General features: G+C 41.0%; 2 protein-coding genes across 2 annotated transcripts; one reads left to right on the top strand and one right to left on the bottom strand.

Moving 5' to 3' along the window:
• Window positions 1–675: 675 nt before the first annotated feature.
• LOC113585670 (uncharacterized) lies at window positions 676–5471 on the bottom strand. Its single transcript, XM_027023316.3, has 8 exons — window positions 5175–5471; window positions 4566–4619; window positions 4265–4309; window positions 4040–4100; window positions 3860–3938; window positions 3406–3472; window positions 2863–3011; window positions 676–2665 (listed from the first exon to the last, which is right to left on the bottom strand). Exons 1-8 carry the CDS (start codon window positions 5382–5384, stop codon window positions 1321–1323), a joined length of 2010 nt encoding a protein of 669 aa, XP_026879117.3. The 5' UTR covers window positions 5385–5471; the 3' UTR covers window positions 676–1320.
• A 6992-nt stretch (window positions 5472–12463) lies between these two features.
• Window positions 12464–15922, top strand: LOC113585680 (potassium channel subfamily K member 15-like). Its single transcript, XM_027023339.3, has 2 exons — window positions 12464–13252; window positions 13886–15922. The coding sequence occupies exons 1-2, from the start codon at window positions 12970–12972 to the stop codon at window positions 14842–14844; spliced, it is 1242 nt and encodes a 413-aa protein (XP_026879140.3). The 5' UTR covers window positions 12464–12969; the 3' UTR covers window positions 14845–15922.
• Window positions 15923–17861: the final 1939 nt, after the last annotated feature.

The following is a 17861-nucleotide window of genomic DNA, read 5'->3' as shown; positions in this document are numbered from 1 at the left end:
GTATAAATGTCTTCTATCTAGTGACCAAATAAGAGCCAAGAAGAGATGAAATTTCTTTCAACTCTCTCACTCATCCAAGATGTGTCAATATGAGGATTCAGATTTAGTAAAATGTAAGTTTGTGCTTATAAGTAATCTGGGTGTCCGAATATTTTTGTTTTGGCGTTGTAAGCTACTACCACACTATTGCATTTTCAAAATTAAAATAGACAGTGACAGCTGTGCTTAAAGGCTATATACATTTACAAGACAATTTACTCCAACCGACTAGCTTGTACAATCACTAAACCATTGCTGTGTATACCTGTCTTGAGTCTGTGCCACTGCTGCATTGGGAGTGCTCTGTGACCTGTTTTATCCTGCAGTTAGAAACATGACAAAAAGCCAGAACCCATCATATGATCCATGTTTTTGTTCTAACTTGGTGTTTAACTTAAAACATTTAACTGTATTTGGGGCATTAGTGTAACCCAGCACTAAACTGTGAGGCAGCACCTTTTGCCACAATACATTGCACAAGTCACCTTCATTTAAAATGTAGTCTGATCTGCAAATCTAATTCTCTAGAACTGAATGTTCCAAGAAGCAATTACACCTGGAATAAAATAAAATAAGAAAAAATAAGTTGGGTACGTTCATGTGTTAGAAATTTGCCAATGAACAGTCAGGAGAGTGTTGATCCTCAGATTCTGTATGTTTATTTGCAAGTGTGGAGAAACTTTTCTTAGCCACAAAGAAGAGTTCTTGTCTAACACCTGGCAGTCATTCCATCAAACACAGGAGTGTGACCAAACTTGAGAAGAATGAGAGAGACAGCAAGAGAGACAGGAGGAGAGAAGGGAGGTCCTGGACCAGAGCAGGTTATCACCTCCTGACCTTGACGTCTGCCTCAAGGACACTCGCCGTGGTACAGAAGAATTGCCAGAGACATTCAGGAAATTGAAATGGGAAGCGTTTTGTGATACATCTTATCACACATTAGTTTGAAAACATAAACCAGTATTCCTCCTAACAATGCCATTCTGTGAAATCATCTAACAAAAAAGATTAATATAGTCTTAATAAAGATTAATTAATATAGATAACTGAAACTATAATGGCTTTAATTAATGAAACAAATGAAAATCCATCACCAATATGTTTAATCCTACTACCATGTGATCTATAGGAGACTTTGGTCTTCATATTTTACTTTCATAATCGGTGTGTAATTAAGAAATTTAAAGCCAAACACAAAATTAATGTAAAAATAAATAATTGAGTCTAGAGTGTAGTTTCCTTCCTATTTCCCGTGTCTCCATCCTGCTGGAATTTCCTGTCTCAGTAATAAGAGTTTGCTGCTGTGTCTCCTTTTGTGTCTCCATTACGGACTCCCCCATCATCTTCAGACACTCCGTCACCACTACTGGGAGTTCTGACGTGCTCGTTTACACTCTGCTGTGTATCCTCTTTGTCCATAAGTCCACCTGGGACGTCGCGCTCTTCACACTTTACAGATGTTTGGTCAGAATTTGCTCCTTTGTTATGTAACAAAACAGAACCACTAGCAAGGACACCGGTATTATTGGTGTTGCTGGATTTAGTAAACTGATCACTAAACATAAATGAACATACTGAATGATCATCTGTGCCTTTGTCAGTTCCATTTGTATTGGCTTTTCCAGTGGCCATTTGACAACGTGGCAGTCCATCCATTCCCAGATACTCACAGCCTTGGTGTTTGTTCCCTCCATTTCTACCTAAAGCCGATTTTTTATCTGCCGTGTCACTTCCTGATGTTTCATAGGAATTGTCTTGTAAATTCTGCTTGGTGGGTTGATTATTAAACATGCCTTTGCCAGACATTTCTTCATTTTTTGGCACAGGTGACAGATCACTCTCCTCTCCACTAAGCTCAGTGTGTATATTCTTATCTGGGGCATTTTCTGCACTGGTCTGGTCTAGCTCCTGTACGGTATCAGTATCTGTGAGTTCACCATCACTCTTCTGGGTGGCAGATGTTCTTTCTGAATCTCCTTTAGCAATACCTAGTGTGCTAATCTCACACTCTCCCTGAACCGATAACTCCTCTTCACTTCTTTTTTTGCTTAGACCTTTGATGCAACCAGATGCATCTGCACTATACTCACTTAAGGTAGAAACTGGATTACTTGAGTTTTGATCCGTCACTCTGTGGAGTTCATCTTCACCTTGTACCTTGGAAACCCCATGAGAAGGTGAAATGCTCTGTGATGCCTCATGCACTGTTTGGGTCTCAGACTCTGAACAGGATGCCTTTGTATTTTCCCATTTGATTTTGGGAGTTGATACTCGAATTTGACACTGGGATTTCATATTGGGATTTGATTTTGACTCACTCTTCCTTGGTGCTTCATGTTCTCTCTTCTGATTTAAAAATTGTATTTGAATCCTCTTTGGACACCATACAAACTCTTTTTTTGGCTCAAATGTTTGGAAGGCAAATTCAATCAGTTTCCTTCGATCGGACTTATCCAGAACAGCGAACATGAAGTAGTCAAGAGCACTGGTTTTCACTCTGGAAAGTGTCCTGTTCACCAGAGTCTCCTGGAGGAAGAACTTCACCAGTGGTGCCTGATAGTGCTGAAACCCCAGAATACCCAGACACTTCAGAATGCGCGTAATGCGAAGGTTGTTGTGCGAGTTTCTATAACGATAAGGACAAACAATAAGACAAACAGCTGCAGAATGTTTGTGTTAAACTGTAAGTGGGACAGTGTGATGTGAAGGAGGTTGTGTGTGCTGCTGTAACATTGAAGCTTTACAGTAAAATGAAAGCTGCAAATTTTCCATTCCAAACTGAAATAGACTGGTGGAGATGTGTAGCAGAATGGGATCATTCACCTGTTCAGGTTTTCAAATTGCTTTTCCCAGTTTTCCGCACGCGTCACCTCACCACTCTCTTCATCAACCAGTTTTATGCCATAGAAGTCCAGCATGAGCTTGTAAGACTTCAGTAGCCTTTCCTTCACATCCTTGTCTTCACAGAAAAGCTGCGAATGAAACAAACAAACAACACTAGGATGTGCACAGCAGGGTTGGGGATCGGTGGGGGATCACTGAACCTGAACCAGCATTCATACCGCTTATATATTACAAGTATTCCATAATATACATGCCATTCTATAGTGGTAAAAACACCAAATAAAAATATATAATTATTTAAAATGATCAAAAGTGCCATGATTGTACATAGTTTTATGCAATTAATCTAAACCACTGTTTAGAATAAAACTTAATTACAATAATAACTGTTAGTTACAATAATAAATATTCATTATAACAATAACTTAATTACAATAATCTGGTGGAGTAAAGCCTTGCTCAGCTGTTATGATAAAAAATAAGTTTAATTCAAAATTATTTAAAAAGGTCATTTGTACCTACCTTGATTTCCTTTGCAGTAAGGGGGTATGCATAAAAATTCATCCCCTGCTCTTGTATTGGAAACAACCTGTGGATTCATTTTTAAATGTTTGATCATGTGAGTGACATACTAATTATCAGTAAATTAATCGGGGTTTCAGAAAGCCTCTTTCAGCCCTGACATATATAGATTCTTTAATTATCACGAGAAAATATCATACTTGATTGTGAACACAATGAAGGAAATTTAATTGCAATAAAACAAAAAAGAAGCAGTTTATAGAATTGAACTGTTTATCTTTATATCATTGCTTGTTGATTTTTGTAAATAGTAAAGGCTATAAATATTCACAGGACAACATATTCAGATCATTGTTCCATATCTCTTCTATTCTAGAGACAAAGCTGCTGCTTTATTGTGTCAAAATCCATGATTAAGGCTGTTAAACTCAATGCCATAATTTGAGAGATTTACCACTGAATGTAGACGTGATTTTGTTCCAAGTATTTGTAATTATTAAACCAATTTTCATGATAATCCTTAATGTATATACCTGAAGAAGATTAACAGAGAAAAAGAAGATTAACAGAGGTGTAAACTCCTGAATATGAGTATGTCTACCAATGACATCATCACACATCTGCAGTGTCATACCATCAGGGGCCGACGGCTCCAGGTTTTGGTAAAACTTCAGGTTGGGCAGTTTGCTTCCCTCCTGCAATCACAACATCAATATTTCTGAAACATTCAGAAACGTACAGGGCGCGAAATATTTGCTGAAAGAAGAGTAATATGTTATTGAAATAATAACAGTGATTTAGACAACCATTTTATGACATTATTTCAGGACTGAGAGTACAGGACTAATGAAACGCTCACCTGATCCGGTTCATCTGAGCTACTGCCATCATCAAAGTTTATTTCCTAAGAAACATTAACTGTCACTTATGTGATGCATTAACTCATTGAGTAAACTCAAGTAACTTAGAAGGGAAGTCAAGTCAATTTTCTTCATTGAACTTGTGGGTTGTGAACAGTCAAAACTGTTTAGATATAAACCTCTTCTGCCCTGGACATTAGAGGTGGTCTTGCATAATTTTAAAGTGTTTTAAAAAGTCAATGATACATTATTAGGGAAAATGTTCAAATATTAGTCTATATGAAGGGTGATATACTTTACCCGAAATCTGTGCCTGAAGTTTTGCATATCTTTCGCAGCATATGTGTTTCGGGTCTGAAAGATTTCACACAGTGGCAACAGTAATTGAGGTTTTAGGGACATTTTCACGGGTTCTTTCCCTGTCACCAGTGGCCCTACAAATGCCACGACAGGCTACTTTTTCGAAAACCAACCAACCAGTCTATATTTTCCCTTGAACTACTAAACTACATTTCCCGCGATCTGGCAGCGTAAGTGTTTCCAAAATTCGGTAAACATCTTTAAATTGTTTTTTTAAAAGTCTTTTAAATTAGGGGTATCTAATTAGGGATGGTGGGAGTAGCCTACCTTTATGAAAAAGATTATTACCATTAATGTAGGCATGTACGCCCTTATTTAGAAGTAACATTTAAGTTTGCTCAAATCAAACTGCGATCTGACGAAATAAACAGACCTGCCTTACTTTCGGTTTTCCTAGTTTGGACTAGAGAATACGGTATCTGCTTAAGAGCGACTTTAAAGATTTTACATTTTAAAGATTACAGTAAAAACATTACAACAAAATCGGTACTATTATCCGTGATAACTAAACTTTAACGTATGAAATAAAACAGCATATTTGAATCCTACGTTTATCTCAGAGGTTTCGGTATCATCATCTTCGTCTTCCCATGTGGAGTCATATTTGTTTTCGCAGTACGATGTGTCCCTTTCTAAATTGTCCGTCTTCGAGTAACGTTTACTCATATTTATATATAGGTAGTTCAGCAACGCTCTGAAACAGCTCCAGAGCCCGGCAAACGACGCTCGCAGAAGTGAGCACAGCCTCGCCACACACATATTCCTTTCACGAAAACAGAAAGTGAAAGAAGCGTTGGAGGTGTGCAGTGAGCTTGTAAAAATAGAGGCCTATTCTTTATTACGCTGTTTTAAAGTTCTCAGTTTATTGTTTTCGTTCAGTTCTATGAGGTTAAATGACGGGTGGAAACTTTTCTCCTCTGCAGGAAGTTTAAGTTGACTTCTTATTTCCCTCGTCTTCTCCGCACAATTCTGCCATGTTTCCATTGCAACTTTCTTCAACAACCTATTTGGTAGTTTCGGAGTATTCAGTAATAATGAAAAACAGGTTATTCATGAAAAAAAAGAAACGATGGCTCAGTGTACACTGAGGTTCGTGTAGTCTCATTCTTGAGCCCAGTTTATTAAATTTAACAAAGATTTAATTAATTTTAAGTGTAGCTGATTGTGTACGTACGTACGCCCACTAGATGGTGGTTTTAATGGCGAGATCAGGCAGAGAAAGGCATAACCGAAGACCTGCGGAATGTTGGTTGGTGTGCGCAAGCCGGCATGCCAGGTAAGGGGCTTGACTCAAAGGCCAGTGATAGCTTGATGGTTAAGGTCCTTAACTAGCCATCAGAAGGTTGCTCGTTCAAGCCCTGCCTCTGCCAAGTTACCACTGCTGGGCCCCTGAGCAAGGCCCTTAACCCTTGGTTGCTCAAACTGCATCAGTCATAAATTTAAGTTGCTTTGGATAAACGTGTCAGCTAAATGCCATGAATGTACTCCACATATTAAGTGTGATTGAGGAGTGACCATTCATACGCCTTCCTTGTTTAGTTCTTTTGGGTGCTTTATGCTACAGGACTGATGCATTTCTGTACTTTGAACCATGAAAATGCATTAATTTATGACCATTTCCCACATTTTGCTAACCTTTTTCTTTAGAGTTTAAATTAAGTGTAACGTTGAGCGGTTAGGAGGCGGACACACACAGAGAAGAGCGAGATTTATTATGGGCTAATCCAGAGTCATAGTCATTATAACAGTCTAGGGTCATAGAACCAAGACGAAGAGGTCGGGAATACATAAAACCAAACACACGACTAAAGGGGAAGGAGGCTATAACAATAACACAAGCAACCATGAGGAAACTTAACAAAACAGGCAGCAAAACCAGCACGAAAACAGCGGCTAGGCTTAACACAATGACCAGCCAACACAGCACGGTTTAAATACACATACTGTGCAACACACGAGGCAGAGAAAACAAAACTAAGGAACAGAACCACAGCAAGGACGTAGAGCAAAACAAAGACATGAAACAGGGAAACCATGGAGACAGGGACGCTAGTTACATATTTTTGTCAGGCTAAGAATTTGGTAACCAAAAGTTACATGCTAGAATTTATTTGTTTATTTATTTAGCACATTTAAGGACATTTTAATGTAACTGGCCAGTAAATCAAAACTCCTGCCCGGTTCAAGGTTATTTAGCACTACCCTAATAGCCTAGTGAACAAAATTGTAGTATGTTTATTTAAAACAGCTACAAGTGCCTGATATATGGTAACAGGTTAAAAATAGTCTTGCACCCATTGATGTGAAAAACATACATATTTGTAGCACTGAGCCATCTGACAAGAAGAGAGCTATAACCGATAGACATATAAACACACACTGTGTAAATACTTTATATGATTTGCTTCAAAAATAGGGCTGCAGGAATTGGAACATGTATGAAATAAGACACTGAAACACGACTCCTTCAAATCCTTGTAATCCCATATTGAGCCATATTTGCTGTCATAGTCCAGTGCAATACTTCTTCAGTTGCCTATTCTCAGGTTATTTCTAATAGACTTCTAAGATTTTTTAAATCTTATTTGTTGAAGCAATGGAAGAATGAACCTTATAAAACCAGTCATACAACAAACAGGAACAAAAAAGGAGAAAGTTGATCCTGCTGTAACGATGAGCGGTAAGGAGGCGGACGCGTGTGCTGAGAGGAGCGAGATTTAATAGGGGCAAATCCAAAATCAGGGTCATTAAGGCAGTCCAAAGTCACAGAGAGTACTGGGAAACATTACAAAACAAAAACACACAAAGGCTAACTAGAGAAGCAGGCTAGGGAACACAAAGGCTAAGATAAGCGCAAAGAAACAACCCTCAAACATTAATTCAAACCATGAAACCGCAAAACCAACCAACAAACAATGAACAGCCACGACCAAGGCACATAGCAGGGTTTAAATACATGAACTAGAAACGAGGGACAGGTGTACGCAATCAATGTGAGGACAAAACAAAACTATGGAACGGAGCAAAAAACAAGACATGGAAAACACGGAACATGGAAGGGACTGATCGTGACACCTGCAAAGCGATACGCAGTAATATGGAGGACTTGTGCATTCCCTCTCAAAATTAATGATGATGAAATACAAAATCAGCACATTAAAATAGAACAAGCATGGATTATTACACAAATTGACATCATAAATACACTGCAAAGTAAGTACAACTATAAAACAATTTTCTTTCAAATTAATAAAAAAATATACATAAATAATCTTGCATCACCAACAACACTGCAGTTTACATATCAGGCAGGCAGTAGTGTGGACAATGTCACCAGACACTATATACAAGCATTTGGAATCATCTAAGTCATTCATGAAGCTGCTCTTTGCCTGCTCTGAGCTGTGGTCCAGTCCATGACCATGGACCTCCCCTTACAGAACTGTGGTCCAGTCCAGGACCATGGACCTCCCCTTACAGAGCTGTGGTCCAATCCATAACCATCGGTTCTTTCAGAGTTTAAGTGGTGTCAATTAAATGTCTAGAATTAAATGTCACAAAGGCTAAAGAGATAGTTGTGGAAAAGTCCATCATTATAAGTGCCTAGGTGCAATATTTGATAATACATTGAGCATTGAGGAAAACACTGATGTGATAATTAGGGTCTGTATTTTTAAAAGAAATTAAATTCATTTGGCAGGGATATACATGTATGTTCTATCACATGTTCATTGAGAGCGTGATGTCCTTTTCATGTGTTGGTTGCTTTTACTCCTTGAAAGTTAAGGACGGGAAAGATCTCCAGCAGATTGTGCTCGGTTGTTCTAACACGGTTGGGATACAGCGCTGACCTCTTCCCTCTCCCCTCTGAGCAAAGCCAGTGCCATCCTGGTTGACTAATCTCCGGTCCTGTATGGAGCATTTCACCGGCTTCCATAAGGATTATGTTTTCATTGCCAGAGTTACAAGACAATCTGTTTGTAGGAAGGATACTTTTATACCTCAACCTATCCTTTAAAAGAGTGCTTACAAACCATCTCTTCACACAACCGGGGAAATTTAACTAAAGAATATTTGGTCTTTTAAACCTTGGTTTATTGGATACTATTCTTGTCTCTTATGTTTTTAGTGCATTTTGTGTATTTTATGTATTGGGTGTTTTAATGCTTGCCTTGGAATTGCCCTGTGGGGATAATTAAAGTTTTATTGATTGAGTGATTGCAGGAGAGTACATTACTGTAACATTTCATTTAATGATGGCCCTTTGAGTACAAAGCTCTTCCACCATTTCCTGTGGCTTGGTCCAAACTAGGGTTCCTTTATTCTGCTGTGAATGCAGTTATCGTTCTGTTGTCACATGGACGGGGAGGGTGGAGATGGCTGAGTAGACAGCCGAAAGGCTCAAGCATCCCAGACTCACCTGCGTCCTGCGCCCACACCACCAATCACTCCCTACACTGGTCTCCATGGCGACCAAGGCCATAACCAGCCCCATTGGCACTGTTCATATGTACTCTGTGCTGCCGGTTGCACGTGGATTTTACCCACTGCCTAACCATGCTGGCGTCCCTGCTGGCATCTGGTGGTGACTAAGGCCCTACCCAGTCTCACTGGTACTGTTAATGTCATTCTAGACATAACAGTGACATTCTAGACATACACTCACCTGCTCAGTCTTCCAATACCGTTTCAGCTTCATCCTTTAAAAAGCTTCATCAGCTACATGGAACTGTTAACTCTATAAATCGATCTGCGTCCTCTCTGAATGCATAAACCCAATACATTTGGGACATGTAGTTTTTTTAATATATTTGGGTTGTATATACACTTTCTATATGTTTCTTTTTTTTCCCCCAGATGTCTTCCTTTTTGGCATCCAGCCAGGATTTCCACAATGCCTAAAATGCCCAGGATTTGTCTTTCCTTTCATGTTGACATTTGCTTTCTACAGTTGCCACACACCGTACAGCTGTTTTTCCATGGCTTTGACCATTCTTTACAGGTCCTGCCCTTTCGCACGCCACAGTTGGTCGATCATTTACATGCTCTACACAACAATTGGTCAGACTACTTCACAGCATGTGTGTAGCTGCTTAACAGAAGCGTTTGGCCAGAAAGGATGCATGACATTTACCTTACATATGATCTTTTATATGGCACTATAACAAGGCCCATTTACCGAGCTGATAGTGATGTTCTGAGGGTTGGGCTTAAAAATGAACCTGCAGCCTCTGGAGCAGCAGAGTGAAATTTTTTTGCACACCTGGAAGAGTGACACCGTCAGTTAGAAAGTACCCCGCGAAATACATTCACCTACAAAGGTATTCATCAACGAGCCCTCACCAGGAGGAACTCGATGGCTAGAAAAGAAAACTCGGCAAAGCAGAGCTTTCAGGAAGCACTTGAAGTTTATAGGCCTGTGTGCTACCTTTGGTCACCAGCAGAGGGCCCGAACAGTGTGGGGCAAGTTCCATGCCAAACTGCAAAAAAGCACCCATTGGTCTTAGCGAGATGCATAAGTGGTGCAGGTGACTAAATAGTAGTTCCTTTATATGTTGTAACTGTTGTCGTGACTACGAACTATATTGTGACCTTTCAGTAGACAACAGATATCCGGGAACCCAGTACTGAAATTATTTGTCCTAGCCTGTGAAGTTCACTGTACAGTAAATTATATACTAGACCAACTTTTTCTGGAGTTGTTGGCTATAATTCTTGCAAAACTTTGATGTAAAATTGTGTAAAATCTGTTGCAATCATTAGATATATAACTATAACCCAGTAAAAAAAGACAGAGAAGTCTACCTTAAATTATGTATTATGTAAATAAATGTCAGATATTTATTAATTAAAACAATACAGTAAAACAGGGCTTAAAATAATCTGTAAAAATGTATAAAAGGTTTTATTACAAAATCCTTAAACAGTATAGGTCTACACAAATGATTAACATCTTAAATGGTCCTGTTCATGATAAACAGCATGAATCGAATCTCTTCATACCATAATCTAATATTTAAGAAGCTGCTTCTTAACTCTGAATAGTCATATTAAAATCAAAGCTTAATTTTTGCAAAATCCTGTGATACCAATAAAGCATATTCGTAAATTGGTATGCAGTTTTGCGTCTGTGAGTCCGGAGGATCTGAAGACCGTCTGACATGTTCCTTGCGCTACATTCTATCCTTCTGTCTGTCCTTTTTCTGCCTTTGTTATTATTATACAGATGCTAGACATCAACAGCGGTTCTGTTTTATCTCGTTTCTCGTGTACAGATGAGCCCTTCCTTGCTTGTAAAGATAACTCAGGTGTTGTGGAGATAGGACTGAGCACTTAGCAGTGGTACATAGATTAATGGTTCACTGGAAGAGACCTTACAGCCGTATCTTCCTGCCATACACTTATATAGAAGTAAAGGAAATCGATACAGCTGATAACGAGACTGGTCATGGTGGCTTACACTGGTCAAGATGGAACCTAGGAGATCTCCATTAGCAAATAGTCAATTTTACAAACATTTGAATGTGAGGAGGGGAAAAAAAAAAAAAAAAAAAAAATATATATATATATATATCTCATCATGCTTTTACATGAGCCTCATTGATTAGGTTTGCCATGAATCAGAACATACATGAACCATTTTCCACAGGACATGAAGACCATTAGAGAAACTACATGATGTGTGATTTCCTCTTGTAGTCAATATTTTGAGTCCCCGATGTAAGGCACTAAACTGGAAAAACAAAGTCTTTGTAACAGCTGTTTGCCATCTTACACATTCTGTGTAGGGAAAGCACTGAGCTAAACAAAACGTCCAGTGAAAAATCAATGACATTTAATCGTAAAAATATATATATATAACATACACAAACTTTGAGAACCCGCTTTTATCATGCTATCCCTTGAGGAGAAAGACATTTTTATGTGTGTGTGTGTGTGTGTGTGCGTGCACACGCGCATGTGTGTGTGTGTGTGTGTCTTCCATGTGTTGCAAATGTAGCTTCTGACTCCAGAGCTAAATCTGCCTGCCCTCATCCAGTTCTGGTGCGAGAAATGTTTGTTTTTAGTTCCTTTGTTGTAAACCAAGCACGGGATGTATTCCTGGAGGCTCAGCCATCCACATACAGCAGGCTTGGTGAGAAAGGGGCATTCTGAAGTACAGGGAGCATGTGACTTAGTTAAGCTTCTCAATCCAAAACCTCAGTGACGTCAACTGCCCCCCCGCCTAATAAAAAAAGAAATGACCCCAGATTTTTTTTTTCTTTTTCTGGAGAGCAGATGCAGCTGGCACACGGTTACATTTGCTCACTTGTATGCACTTAAATGAAAAATGTATGCCTGTATACTTTTCTGGTTCTTTTCAAATCACGTTACTTTTAAGCAAGAATTTCTTTGTAAGAAAAGTAATCAGTTACATTTTTGTCCTTTACATTTTTATCTGACCCAAGGAAAAGAACACCACCAAACCCCTCTTCCGATGCGGGGAGCTGCTTTGTTAAGATGCACTGTAGTTCCACATGTCACTCGTCCTTGGGTGGTGTTTAGACCCGATACTTCTTACTCTTCCACTGTGATTTTTTTTCAGTCTTGTTTACTTTTTCTACTTGAGTCAGTATTTTACTAAAGTAACAATACTCTTTGTTAAGATTAATATTAATAAAAGCATCCATTACTATCAATAAAAATGGAACATTTAATTGCGACGGCACAGAAATATGGTTCCTGTAGACCTGAAGGACATTTACTTGCCCTGTTCCATGTTTCTGAATTCCGTGTTCTGTCTCATACCCTGTCCACACACTACAAAGCCACACTTGTAGGCTTTAAGTGTTATGGTGACATTTAAGTCTCAATGGTTTGGTTCTCATTAAATCCTGGCTGTGAATGCTGTACCCACCTCCACAACTTCACCTTCTCTCTGGCTCACCACAGTTCGCTCCCAGGTTAGCTTTGTTAATGATGAAGGGTACAGCAGTGCGTCGCTGAGTGTGTCTCATGAAAGGTCATCTCTGCCAGGTCAGCGTCATTAGCCACGTGTGCCGCACATACTTCAAACAGTCCTCACGCTTGATGAGACTAAGTAATCCGGATTTTTCTGGACTATGAAAAGGCCAGCGTCTTTTCCGCACACGATCTGTGACTTCTCCCTCGGGCTCGGGTCGCCACACGGACTGGGTTTCTAGTTTGCGGCCTACTGCAACTCTCTTTAAGATAGAAAACAAATCTGCAAGCTTCCGCTAGGATTCACAGTTTGCACGACTGCCTGACGCCTCGTTTGCCTGCGTGTTATGCGGTGGGACCAAGTTTCCCTCGCGTGCCATGTTTCGCAAGTAGGTGCGCGAGAATGAGGACGCAGGACGTTCGAACGCTCGCTCTGATTCTCTGCGTGCTTGTTTACCTGTTTGTGGGAGCTGCGGTTTTTGACGTGCTGGAATCGGACAGCGAGAGCTTCAGGAACAAAGTCCTCGAGGAGAAAATCGTAGAAATGAAACGGAAGTTCGGCTTCGCGGATGAGGATTATAACGAAATCGAGAGCGCGGTGCTCCTGTCCAAACCTCACCGCGCCGGACGGCAGTGGACGTTTGCGGGATCTCTCTACTTTGCTATTACAGTCATCACGACTATAGGTAACACTTTAGGGAATTCTTGAAATTGAAATCCTGTATGCATGTAGGATGCAAACACAGGAGACTTTCTGCTTTTGCAGCTCTGCCACATTTATCTTGTTCAGAATTTATGGGTTGCCCTTTGAGTTGCATCTTTGCCTACACAGCTCCACCTTGCGCACCTGAGTGCATCATAGATTTTCCGACCTTAGATTTCTTAATGGTCAAGTGTTGGTAAACGAACGTACTTCTTGTACTTTTTTTGGGAACATGGAGCTAGATGTTGGGTGAAAATACGTTTTAGACAGGGGCCACTGTTAAAAAAGAAGGCAGATTTTTTTTATTTATTTAAATTTGGAAGGTTTGACTTACAATTTAATCCAATCCAGATTTAACAACCCCCCCCCCCCCCCAAAAAAAAACCTTGGTTGGTGCTCAGTTATTATACTACTACTACTACTACTACTACTACTACTACTAATAATAATAATCTATATTTACATATTTTGCACAAAGTTTACAAAGTGCTGAACAGAGGAATAATGAAGCTTGTTCCATCCTGAGCTCTACAAGCAAATGCCAGAAGGTAATAATAGAGGTTACTAACAGTTCATTCACAGTATATTTCTCATCCTTTTTTGTGTTTTCCTACAGGATATGGCCATTGCACACCCTGCACAGATTCTGGTAAAGTGTTCTGCATGTGCTACGCTGTCCTGGGCATTCCCCTGACGCTCGTCATGTTCCAGAGCGTGGGTGAGCGCATGAACACACTGGCGCGCTACCTGATGCGCGGGAGCTGTAGGTGTGTGGATCTGCGTGGCACGGGCGTGTCCGTGGGCAGCATGGTGTCGGTGGGCTTTCTGACCTGCTTGAGTACTCTGTGCATGGGGGCGGTGGTCTTCTCCTACTTCGAGGGCTGGGGTTACTTCCATGCCTGCTACTTCTGTTTCGTCACGCTCACCACCATCGGCTTCGGGGACTTCGTCGCCCTCCAGAATAAAGGAGACTTGGAGAGGAAGGCTCTGTACATGGCCTTCACGTTCGTGTACGTTCTCGTTGGCCTAAGTGTGATTGGCGCGTTCCTTAATCTCGTGGTGCTGCGCTTCCTTACCGGAAACTCTGACGAGGAGGGCGGCAGAAGGAGGGTGAGCCGGGCGGAGCTCGGAGCACGGCCCCGCGGAAGAGGCTGGGGAAGGGGAGAGCATTTGGCGTCCGTCCAGTCTGCTGCACAGAACGGACACGGCAGCCAAAGCAGCCTCTCCATGCCTGTGGCTGGGGGGAGCAGCTGCACCAACCTTATTACTCCTCTATGCATTCAGGGCCCAGGCTCCAAAAGGAGAGCCAAGCCCCACTTACCACCTGGATCTCATCTCTGCTCTCTCCGGCCGTGGATGTGCTATGGGCCGCCTGCCTGCGACAGCCTGAGTCTGGCCTCCTCGCAGTCCGAGTTCCCGGGATGTCACTCAAACCCTGTCTTTTACAGCTCTGTTTCTTACAGGGTGGAGGGGACATCGTACTGTGGGTCTGGATGCAGCTCAGCTCTGGGCTCTCCTACTGGCCTTCTGATCCCGGATCAGTATAGCTCCTGTAGGAGGAGGAAATCTTTGTAAACAGCTGCTATGAATGATGGTATGGGAATGACTATTTTTGTAGCGGATTTTGAAAGTAGATTTTGTGAAGAGGAAAGCGGCACCAAGCTTAGAAAGTTGGCTAATCTCAGCCTAAGCTTTCAGGTTCACTTTTTGTTTTCATTTGCCTGTCATTGTTTTTGACTCATGTGTGCCACATATGAATTTGTAAAAAGAATATCTTGGTATAGCCTATTTATATTCGGTGATGTAGCAAAAAAGTTGTGTGTAGGCTGTTCTAGCACTTTTGTGTATTAATGTTAGCAAATTCCATTTTGTCTCACTTGTCTCCAAAGCCTTGTGGATTTCACGGTTGGAATGTTTTCCCCACGACTAATCATCAGTGTGATATCAATTAAAGAAGATTGTTTCCTGGATTTATTCTCTGTTTCCTGGATTGCTGGAATAATGTGATCGTACTTTTTCAATGAGTGCGTTTAAGATGGGTTTGTCTAGGCAGAAATGGCTGACACACCTGCGAGGGTCCTCCTGTGTTATGCAGTCTCTGTATAACATTTACAGTAACTGATATACACCCTCACTGGCTGCTTTATTACGTACATCTTTCTTACTCCGCTGCTGCGCTCCCTTCATGGGCTTCCAGTAGCTGCCTGCATCAGATTTAAAACCCTGATGCTCGCCTACAATGCCGAGAATGGACCAGCCCTTCCCTACAAAGCTTCAAGTTCGGCTCGGCTTGAAGCGGCTTCCTTCAAGCTTCGTGGAGGACAAGCATCAAGACCATGGTTCCCATATGGGGAACCAACCACTTCTACTTGCTGGGAAAACTGCACAGTCCCTTGCTGTCTTCAAACGCAGGCTGATCACTATTTGGAGTATTTTAAATGAGCACTAATCCTGCACTTATTGAAATATCATATTGCACTAAGATTGACTATTTGAACCCTTATTGTTGTTTGGTATTACCCATATGCTCATTTTGTAATTCATTCTAGGTATCAGAGTTGACTCCTATATCTAGCAGCATCCTTGTCCAATGGTATATTGAACTCTTACCTGTTGTACTGGCTAAGATGCATTGTAGATAGATGACAAAGCACTTTTGTAAATCATTCCAGATAAGAGCATTTGGTAAATACTATGAATGTAAATGTTATAAAGGTACAATTATAGACAGTAGTTCATACTTACTACCTCTCTGCCACAGCGCTGGTTGGTTTCTAACCACAGGAACATGGTCGACTTTGGGCAGTGTTTGGGTGGCAGACCATTCTAAACACATTATAAAGCTGACATGGTAGTGTCATGGTTATAAGTGCAGAGCTGATCCACCATTCTCTGGTACAGCAGTATATCTGGACTTTTTACATGTACGAGTATCACTGCTGGGTTATGCATGGTCCAGCACCCGAAGGGCAGTGGTCACAATGTGTGTTTGACTACAAACGGGTTATAGACTCTAGCTGGGTGTCTACAAGGTTGCTAATAAACACACAGCTGGTCCCAGCTGTGCGAAACATAAGAGTCTAATCCAATGCAGCTGACATTGCATATTAGAGAATGAGTGAGGTTTAGTTTTCCTAGCTGCATTGTTCTGAGGAATGAATCCTGGATTCCTTGTGTGCAGGACTTTGTGTGTGTGTGTGTGTGTGTGTGTGTGTGTGTGTGTGTGTGTGTTCATCAGAAACACTTCAGAGTTTATTTTGCTTATGTACACTTCCTGATTGATTCTCCTGTTCTGAAGCGGCGTGCACACCCATCAGCCTGCCAGGAGCACCAGTTAGCTCAGATTTAAAAGAGAGGCAAATATTATGATGACAGCAATCTTCCATGTTTGTTTCTTGTATTTTGTGTTCTATACAGCAGGGGGTGTTTGCACAGTTGTTCCCCTTCCCAAGGCTCTGTCTCCACAGCCTTAACTTAGGAAGTGTTTGGCACTGACCTGAAATTGAATCAGGCGTCACACACCTCAAAAACACAGTCAGCTGTGCAAAGGGAGGATGTGCTAGCACTGAAAGAGAATTACTGATATGGAGTGTGTGTATGCTCATTTATAAATCTAGCCTAAGTCAATTAATTCTGTATGTTCATTTTTTTAGTTTGCAAATTGTCACTGCTCAAGGAAAATACTCCAAACCTTAACAAGGATACTCTGCATTTAAATACATTTGTCAGAATAATGTAAAGAGAAGTGTCTTTTATGTGGAAGGTTATACTACTCAAAACAGAAAAGAGCACAATGAGGATGATGAGACCCTCAAGGATCAGTTTGAAAAATGAAACACTCGAGTGCAGTATTGCCTTTGTTGTACTACTACATTATGAACTGCAGGTGGCAATAATGGTCTTTCTTTAATATCGATTTTGGACTCTCATCTTCCGGCGATGTGGTCTAGATGGCCAAACTCCATTAAGAGCGGCCCGTGTGGTGAGGAACCAGAGCTGGTGGCGGGTCTGACCCCTGACCCTCACCAGTCGTTAAAGGAAAAACAAGTTGCAAAAATGTTACCTCCATTTTCTTATCGGTGCTGTTCAGATAATTCATGACAATATAGTTGGTTTAAAAAGCAGATAAACTAAGTTTTGGGGGAAAATCTATTTTATAGCGCCATAAAGAACGCATTTCCCCCCCGAAAACTCACTGATGGTTGAACATTTGGAAGCTCGCGTTCTTTTCTTACACTATAATTGAAATCTCGAGTTATTAATCCACTTTTTATAGGTGCTTTGTCGCGCTGTAAAACGATCGCTCCCGGTGGCGTTATGTTGCACCGTGGCGTTAAGTGCGCTTTGGCGAACGTGAATAACTGATCGCGCTCGCAGATGTGCTCGTGTGCGCCCGGGACGAGGTGTTGTCGCGCCCGGATCTTCCCCGGCGGCCCCGCGAGAACGAGCACTCGCACACGCCGTTAAAAAAATCTGTTGTTGAAAAGAGGAAAAGATTTCAGGTTCAGACTCGGTGCAGCAGTTATCTTCAATTAACCTGAAACTGGGAGGTATATCTCGAGAAGCATCCAAATCAACAATGATCAAATACT

Source organism: Electrophorus electricus, chromosome 22, assembly GCF_041902795.1.
Source record: "Electrophorus electricus isolate QZ-2024a chromosome 22, ASM4190279v1, whole genome shotgun sequence".
Lineage (NCBI taxonomy): Eukaryota > Metazoa > Chordata > Actinopteri > Gymnotiformes > Gymnotidae > Electrophorus > Electrophorus electricus.
Note: the sequence above shows the minus strand (reverse complement) of the source record. Positions and strands in the feature narration are given on the sequence as shown.